This window comes from Heptranchias perlo, chromosome 6 (genome assembly GCF_035084215.1).
Source record: "Heptranchias perlo isolate sHepPer1 chromosome 6, sHepPer1.hap1, whole genome shotgun sequence".
NCBI lineage: Eukaryota > Metazoa > Chordata > Chondrichthyes > Hexanchiformes > Hexanchidae > Heptranchias > Heptranchias perlo.
This window is the reverse complement of record NC_090330.1, coordinates 45,637,304-45,646,869: the sequence shown is the minus strand read 5'-3', so window position 1 is coordinate 45,646,869 and position 9,566 is coordinate 45,637,304. Positions and strand designations below refer to the sequence as shown.

Sequence of the window (9,566 nt, the reverse complement as noted above, 5' to 3'; positions counted from 1 at the left end):
TCGCGGCCCGGGCCCGAGCTGGATACGTCCCTGTACACACACCAGACCCTGACTGTACACCAGTCCCTGTGTACACACCAGTCCCTGTACACACCAGACCCTGACTGTACACCAGTCCCTGTGTACACACCAGACCCTGACTGTACACCAGACCCTGTACACACCAGTCCCTGTGTACACACCAGACCCTGACTGTACACACCAGTCCCTGTGTACACACCAGTCCCTGTGTACACACCAGACCCTGTACACACCAGTCCCTGTGTACACACCAGACCCTGACTGTACACCAGACCCTGTACACACCAGTCCCTGTGTACACACCAGACCCTGACTGTACACCAGTCCCTGTACACACCAGTCCCTGTGTACACACCAGACCCTGACTGTACACCAGACCCTGTACACACCAGACCCTGACTGTACACACCAGACCCTGACTGTACACCAGTCCCTGTACACACCAGACCCTGACTGTACACCAGTCCCTGTACACACCAGACCCTGTGTACACACCAGACCCTGACTGTACACCAGTCCCTGTACACACCAGTCCCTGTGTACACACCAGACCCTGACTGTACACCAGACCCTGACTGTACACCAGACCCTGACTGTACACCAGTCCCTGTACACCAGACCCTGACTGTACACCAGTCCCTGTACACACCAGTCCCTGACTGTACACCAGACCCTGACTGTACACACCAGTCCCTGTGTACACCAGACCCTGACTGTACACACCAGTCCCTGTACACACCAGTCCCTGACTGTACACACCAGTCCCTGTGTACACCAGTCCCTGACTGTACACACCAGTCCCTGTACACACCAGTCCCTGTACACACCAGTCCCTGACTGTACACACCAGTCCCTGTACACACCAGTCCCTGATTGTACACACCAGTCCCTGTGTACACCAGTCCCTGACTGTACACACCAGCGCCTGACTGTGTACACCAGTCCCTGATTGTACACACCAGTCCCTGTGTACACCAGTCCCTGACTGTACACACCAGCGCCTGACTGTGTACACCAGTCCCTGACTGTACACACCAGTCCCTGACTGTACACAAGTCTTTGTACACTAGTCTCTATACACACCAGTCCCTGACTATACACATCTGTTTTTGTACACACCAGTCTCTATATACACCAGTCTCTGACTGTGTACACCATTCTGTACACACCAATCCCTGACTATACACTAGTCTCTGACTGTACCCTCACTGTACACACCGGTCTCTATACACACCATCCCTGACTACACACCGGTCTCTGACTGTATCCCTCACTGTACACACCGGTCTCTGGCTGTACACACCAGTCTCTGACTGGGCACACCGGTCTCTGACTGTACCCTCTCTGTACACACCAGCGTCTGACTGTACCCCCTCTGTGCACACCAGCGTCTGACTGTACCCTCTCTGTACACACCAGCGTCTGACTGTACCCTCTCTGTACACACCAGTCTCCGACTGTACCCTCTCTGTACACACCAGTGTCTGCGACTATACCCTGATTCTGTATATACCGGTCACTACCTCTGACCCTGGATATATTCCAATCTCTACCTATATCCTAACTGTACAAAATCAGTCTATGTTTCTATGCCCTGATTATATATTTCCCAGTTTCTGCCTCCCTTCCTACTTCTCGTCGGTGTCTGTTTTTCAATTCCCCCCACACTATATGCCCTTGCTATAAGTCCCTCCGGTGTTATCTCTCTGCGCCTTTAAGTCCCAGATTCTGTCTGCACCACTTTTTGGTGGCTAATGCTGTTCAACCCTCTCCTCACTGCTGGCCGTGTCTCTGTGCCAGTCTCAATCTCCGTTTGTTTATTGTACTCTGTCCCGGAGTTTCAATCCTTCCGGCTGACTCTCCCTTTTCCAGGGTTTCTGTCTGGTGATGCTGACTCTCGGTTTTACATTCCCAGCCCGTTCCGACCTGACGTCAGTCACAGACAGGGCGAAGTATCGCTCAATGGAAGTTGCCAGTGGCCTGGTGCTACACCACCTGCCTTCTCCCTACTACTTGCACCTGGAATTTAATCCGTAACCATACCCTCCAGATTGGCAAGGAAATACATCCCTATATTTTTCTTTCTACCACGGTTCTCAAAAATGATCCAAGGAAGAAGTGTTCAAAACAACGTTATGTTTCTTTTATTATCAAAAGGATACTGTCATCACGAAAAAATAGTTTGGCCGATCTTTTTCGTGGAGAGAGGAGAAAAGCCAGAATAACTACATATAAGTTTTGTTACAACCAGGTCACAGATAAGTGACACAACAACGTGTTTTGATGAAGTTTATCTTGTTGCATTGTGCATTTGTGACAAACCAAAAAAAAATGCCAAATACATTTTTCACAAAGCATATTCCTTTAAAAAGGCACAGTTTTGATTCCTTGGGAATTACTGTATGTAAATTAACTGACGGAACATACAAGGCTGATGTGAGACGATTTGCCTCTTGTTTTCCTTTGGGGTACCATCCCATCTCCACTTGGTAGTTTGTGTAGCCAGCTAAACTGAGATTGGGTTCTCTCCGGGAGAGGAAATCATGGTGGTAGGAGAACTTGAATCATTCTGCTCCATGGTGGAAGTGAACCGATCATATAATTTGGGATACATCGAAGCAAATTTTACTCAGAAACAGATTCTTATCAGAGAGGTTGGTACAGGTGGCTACAAGTAATTAATAAACAATACTGGTCAGTGAGGGATGCAAAATATTCCACTGTGAGGTCAAAGAATAAAATTAAAGCCAAAGCTGACTGCATGACACAGCAGGTGAGAGTGACTTTCACTATTAGTACCCCTTTTAAAAGAAAGAATAATGAATATCATTTTATTCATTTATATCTCTAAAAAAATTGTTAAACACTTTTGTTTAAACAATTCATACTTATGATACCACTGGAGTTATTGCAGAAGTTATAATTGAGTGTGACAGTGTGAGAAAGCTGAATTCATAACAGAATAGAAAGGCAAGAAAATAATAAATACCATGCAAAAAAACCCTACTATTAGCACAGTTGAGCCCAGCAATCCTTTCTAGCCAATTCTTCAGTAAGGTCATTAGCACTAAAAACATCACATGCTGTTTCACGTTGTGGGACAATTTGCCTTGCAGAGAGTTCCCAAAATAACTCGTGCGATGGGAAGTTTTCTTGAATACTACCGGTTATTCAATTTGTTTAACCTCTTCCCTCAAACCCTTTAAATTTGGCCCATTTAATGTAATATAATTGAGTATTGATTTGCCACAATCAAATTTATTCATGTTGTGGTCGTTGCCACCCAGCGATACCTCTCCTTCATTCCCAGTATGTTATCTGGGTCCTGTCATTACTAGGTCGAGGTGACTTACCAAATGTGGTATCCCTAATGTACTAGGACAGAAACCAGTCATGCGTTACATTCACTAGCTCAGATTCTGGATGGCTGAGACATTCCAGTTTATTGGTTGGTTAAAATACCCCGATTAATACATGATCTTTCTGTTTGCATTTATCTTCCATATTTCATCACAGAATAACCTGTCCTCGCTTTTGTTTTGACGCAGTGATTTATAGGAAATCCGTAGATCTTTGCTGCCTTTACATAACATCATTCCAACACGACTAGCTCATGGGGAAGCTTATCCTTATGAGTCTATTTCTTTTACAAGGGTTCCAGAGCAGCACCACTTGCCCACAGACTTTGTTTCCTGCCTCCACAATTCTAGTGTGAGTCAGTAGGTATTGCCAGTCTCTTTATTTTACGCCAAACAGCCAATGGAAAGGCTCAAATGCATATTTAAAATATTTACAGTCTTTTTAAAGGCTAACACAACATTTGCCCCTTGATGCTGCCACTAATCTTGCCACTAATTTCTACCCCCACCCCCCCCCCCAAACCCCTTGGAGAGATCCTGGTGCCAGATCAAGTTTGGGTCAGGAGCTCCCCCTCTTTATTAGAATTAGGCTGACCTGGAAGTTCTTATAAAGTCAGCAATCGTTCAATCAGGTGAGTACTAATCCCATGATGCATGCCTCTAGCTCTATATAATCCCAAATATTGTACAGTCAACTTACTTTGACTTTTTTTCCCAGTAGCTATGGAGTTGTTCTGTTTTATTAAATATCCATCGATCTCAGTCTTGAATATATTCAACGACTGAGCATCCACAGCCCTCTGGGGTAGAGAATTCCAAAGATTCACAACCCTCTGAGTGAAGAAATTTTTCCTCATCTCGGACCTAAATGGGCACCCCCTTATCTTGAGACTATGACTGCTAATTCTAGACCCTCCAGACAGTGGAAACAGCCTCTCGGCATCTACCCTGTCAAGCCCTCTCAGAATCTTATATGTTTCAATGAGATCACCTCTCATTCTTCTAAATTCCAGACAATATAGGCTCATTCTACTCAATCTCTCCTCATAGGACAACCCTCTCATCCCAGGAATCAATCTAGTGAATGTTGCACCCCTCTAAGGCAAGTATATCCTTCCTTAGGTAAGGAGACCAAAACTGTACACAGTACTCCAGGTGTAGTCTCACCAGAGCCCTACATAATTGCAGCAAGACCTCCTTACTCCTATACTCCAATCCCCTTGCAATAAAGGCTAACATACCATTTGCCTTCCTAATTGTTTTCTCTACCTGTTTGTTAACTTTCTATGATTCGTGTACAAGGACACCCAAATGCCTCTGACCACCAACATTTCTTCGTCTCTCACCTTTTAAAAAATATTCTGTTTTTCTATTCTTCCTACCAAAGTGGGTAATTTCGCATTTCCCCACATTATTCGCCATCTGCCACCTTCTCGTCCTCTCACTTAACCTGTCCATATCCCTTTACAGCCTTTTTGCAAACTCCTCACAGCTTACTTTCCCACCTAGCTTTGTATCATCAGCAAACTTGGATACATTACACTCAGTCTGCTCATCTAAGTCATTGATGTATATTGTAAACAGCTGAGGCCCAAGCACTGATCCTTGCGGCATCCCACTAGTTACAACCTGCCAACCCGAAAATTACCTGTTTATTCCTACTCTGTTTTCTGTCTGTTAACCAATCCTCAATCTATGCTAATATATTACCCCCAATCCGATGAGCCCTAATCTTGTGTGACAGCCTTATGTAGGCAAATTTCTGAGTGCAAAAATAAGAGGGCAATAATAGTAGGGGACTTCAACTACCCTAACATCAACTGGGATTCAAACAGTGTGAGGGGCACAGAGGGTGCAAAATTCTTGATCGGTGTCCAGGAGAACCTTTTTAGCTAGTACTTGACAAGCCCAACAAGAGGGGATGCAATTCTAGATTTAGTCCTGGGAAATGAAGATGGGCAAGTGGGTGAAGTGACAGTGGGTGACCATATTGGGGATAGTGAGCACAAGTCAGTTAGTTTTAGCATTATTATGGAAAAAGACAGAGTTAAATCAGGAGTAAACGTTTTAAATTGGGGGAAGGCAAATGTTGCAGAACTCAGAGGTGATTTGGCAGAAGTGGACTGGACTCAACTACTTGAGGAGAAATCAGTGGCAAGCCAGTGGGAGGCACTAAAAAGTGAAATTCTACGGGTACAATGCAGACACGTCCCCTTAAAGATAAAGGGTGGCACTGCCAAATTTAGAGCCCCCTGGTTGTCTAGAAGTATACAGGGCAAGATAAAGCAGAAAAAGAAAGCTCAAGACTGTCACAGAAAACTAAATACTGCAGAAAGCCTAGAGGAGTATAGAAAGTACAGGGATGACGTAAAAAAGGAAATAAGGAAAGCAAAGAGAGGGCATGAAAAAATACTAGCTAGTAAGATTAAAGAAAACCCAAAGATGTTTTATCAGTACATTAAGAACAAGAAGATAGCTAAGGAAATGGTAGGACCTATCAGAGATGATAAGGGTAACTTGTGTGTGGAAGCAGAGGATGTGGGTAGGGTTTTAAATGAATATTTTGTCTCCGTATTCACAAAGGAAAGGGATGATCTGGACGTAGTAGTTAAAGAGGAGAGGTGTGAAATATTGGATAAGGTAAACATCACAAGAGAGGAAGTACTAGAGGGACTGGAATCCTTGAAAGTTGATAAGTCACCAGGGCCGGATGGATTGTTTCCTAGGCTATTGAAGAAAGCCAGGGAGGAAATAGCGGATGCTCTGAGGATCATTTTCCAATCCTCACTAGATACAGGGGAGGTACCAGAGGACTGGAAGACTGCAAACGTAGTACCATTGTTTAAAAAGGGTACGAGGGAAAGGCCGAACAATTATAGGCCGGTCAGTCTTACCTTGGTGGTGGGCAAACAATTAGAATCAATACTGAGAGATAGGATAAACTGTCACTTGGAAAGGCATGGTTTAATCAGGGATAGTCAGCATGGATTTGTTCAGGGAAGATCTTGCCTTATAAATCTGATTGAATTCTTTGAGGAAGTGACAAGGAGGATTGATGAGGGTAGTGCAGTGGATGTTGTCTACATGGATTTTAATAAGGCGTTTGACAAGGTCCCACATGGCAGACTGATCAGAAAGGTAAAAGCCCATAGGATACAGGGAAATGTGGCGAATTGGATCCAAAATTGGCTCAGTAACAGGAAACAAAGGGTAAAAGTCAATGGATGTCTTTGCAAATGGAAATCCATTTCCAGTGGTGTGCCACAGGGCTCAGTGTTGGGTCCCTTGCTGTTTGTGGTATATATTAATGATTTGGACTTGAATGTAGGGGGCATGATTGGCAAATTTGCAGACGACACAAAAATTGGCCATGTAGTTGATAGTGAAGAGGATTGCTGTAGACTCCAAGAAGATATCAATGGGTTGGTGGAGTGGGCGGAAAAGTGGCAAATGGAGTTCAACCCGGAGAAGTGTGAGGTAATGCACTTAGGGAGGGCAAACAGTAAAAGAGATAATGCAGTAAACAGGACTATATTGAGAGGGGCAGAGGAAGTGAGAGACCTTGGAGTGCATGTGCATAGGTCCCTGAAGGTGGCAGTACAGGTAGATAAGGTTGTGAAGAAGGCATATGGAATGCTCTCCGTTATTAGCCAAGGTATAGAATACAAACGCAGGGATGTAATGATGGAACTGTATAAAACGCTGGTAAAGCCACAGCTGGAGTATTGTGTGCAGTTCTGGTCACCACATTACAGGAAGGACGTAATTGGTCTGGAGAGAGTGCAGAGAAGATTTACAAGAATGTTGCCAGGGCTTGAAAATTGCAGCTACGAGGAGAGATTGGATAGGCTGGGGTTGTTTTCCTTGGAGCAGAGGAGGCTGAGGGGTGACTTGATTGAGGTGTACAAAATTATGAGGGGCCCAGATAGAGTAGACAGGAAGTACCTGTTTCCCCTAGCGGAGAGTTCAAGAACTAAAGGACATAGATTTAAGCTGATTGGCGGAAGGATTAGAGGGGACATGAGGAAAAACCTTTTTACCCAGAGGGTGGTGGGTGTATGGAATTCACTGCCCGAATTGGTGGTAGAGGCAAGGACCCTCAACTCTTTTAAAAAGTACCTGGACCTGCACCTAAAGTGCTGTAAGCTGCAGGGCTTTGGACCGGGTGCTGGAAGGTGGGATTAGAATGGGCACCTGGTTGTTCTTCGAGCCGGCGCAGACACGATGGGCCAAATGGCCCCCTTCTGTACTGTGTCTTTTCTATGGTTCTATGGTTCTATGTGTGGCACCTTACTGAATGCCTTTTGAAAATCTAAATATACTGCATCCACTGGTTCCCCCTTATCTACCCTGTTAGTTACACCCTCAAAACACTCTAATAGATTTGTCAAAAATGATTTCCCTTTCATAAAACCGTGTTGACTCTGCCTAATCATATTATGATTTTCTAAGTGCCCTGTTACTACGTCTTTAATAATAGATTTTAGCATTTTCCTTACTATTGATGTCAGGCTAACTAGCCTATATTTCCCTGTTTTCTCTCTCCCTCCTTTCTTGAATAGTGGGGTTACATTTGCTACCTTCCAATTCATGGGGACCGTTCTAGAATCTAGAGAATTCTGGAAGATCAAAACCAATGCATTCACTATCTCTGCAGCCACCTCTTTTAAAACCCTAGGATGTAGGCCTTCAGATCCAGGGGATTTGTTGGCTTTTAGCCCCATTAATTCTCCAGTACTTTTTCTTTACTAATCTTAATTACTTTAAGTTCCTCACTCTCAATAGACCCTTGGTTCCCCACTATTTCCAGTATGTTTTTGGTGTCTTCTACTGTGAAGACAGTAGGGTCTATTCCCTCTGCGACAGCCTTGTTCATTCTTCTATTATCTCCACTCTCAGGCACTTTTCTCAGGCACGTTTTCATGCAAATTGTATTAGATGCAATTATCCTCTTGCATCTCCCTATACCATTACCTGGGACCACACTTTTTCCATGTGAACAATGATTTAGACATACTTCTTCCAATCTAGTGTGCTATGTTCACTGCTCAAGATGAAATCTCAATATTGGGGAGACTAAATGCAAATTGCTGACTGCTTTGCCGAACATCTCCTTTCTGTCCACAAGTTTGATCTCGATCTCGCTGTAATTCACCACTTCAACTCCCCCTCCAATCCTCATTACAACCTTTCAGTCTTTTCTCCAACACTCCAGCTAAACTGAGGGCAAACTGCAGGGACATTATCTAATTTCCCTCTTATGCAGCCATTCATATTCTCGCCATTCATAGTCTACTGTGCCTCTAGTTTGGAGTTGTTTTTCTAATGAACAAGAATGAACAAGGCTGTCGCAGAGGGAATAGACCCTACTGTCTTCACAGTAGAAGGCACAAAAAACATACTGGAAATAGTGGGGAACCAAGGGTCTATTTTGTTTTTCTAACTTCTTTTTACACCCTTGCTGGGATGATCTTTGCACATTAGTTAGCATTTTTCACATCTTTCCAGTTCTTTAAAAAAAAAATCTGTTCACAGGCTATCAAACCCATTAGCTGTTTCAGTATACTTGTAGATAGGATATTTGCCTCATAACTTTTACATGTTGTTCTGCCTGCACCTCTTTGTTTTGGTTAGTTCTTTAAAGTGCCTTACCTGTCTTAAAATTCTGGTGAAGGGTATCTATCCAAAATGTTAATCTACCTTTTACCATTTCAAATATTGATGGATCTGTTGATATATCTCATCTTGGTGAACACTCACCTCAAGAAAGACATCATGGCTCTAGAGAAAGTACAGAGAAGGGCAACGAGGATGATCTCCAACCTAAGTGTATTGCGTTATGAAGATGGACTTCAGGCCTTGGGTTTGGGTTTACTGAATAAGTGTCAAATTAAAGTGGATCTGATTCAGGCATTTAAAATTATTAAGGCATCGTCTAACAAACAAGTGGGTAAATTATTTGAGGTAATGAGACCGGGTAGAACTATGGGCAACTTATTTAAATTGAGAAAGCAGGGAGTGAGGTCGGATGTGCCAAACTTTTGTTTTCCCAGAGGGTGATTAACCTGTGGAACAGCATTCCGGAGGTGATAGTGAGGCAATATCCTTAGATTCCTTCAAAAAGTGTTGACACATTTCTGAAAAATCTATGAGACCACTGGAAGACCTGGTGGTTTCATCTTTTGT

At 43.7% G+C, this 9,566-nt stretch overlaps 1 protein-coding gene across 1 annotated transcript in view; it reads right to left on the bottom strand.

Annotated features, from left to right (window-relative positions):
* LOC137323184 (E3 ubiquitin-protein ligase RNF149-like) overlaps positions 1-9,157 on the bottom strand; it is a 53,109-nt gene extending 43,952 nt beyond the window's left edge. Inside the window, exon 1 of the mRNA XM_067986692.1 lies at positions 9,141-9,157. Coding sequence (XP_067842793.1) covers positions 9,141-9,157 — 17 coding nt within the window. The remainder of the gene's footprint in view (positions 1-9,140) is intronic.
* Positions 9,158-9,566: the final 409 nt, after the last annotated feature.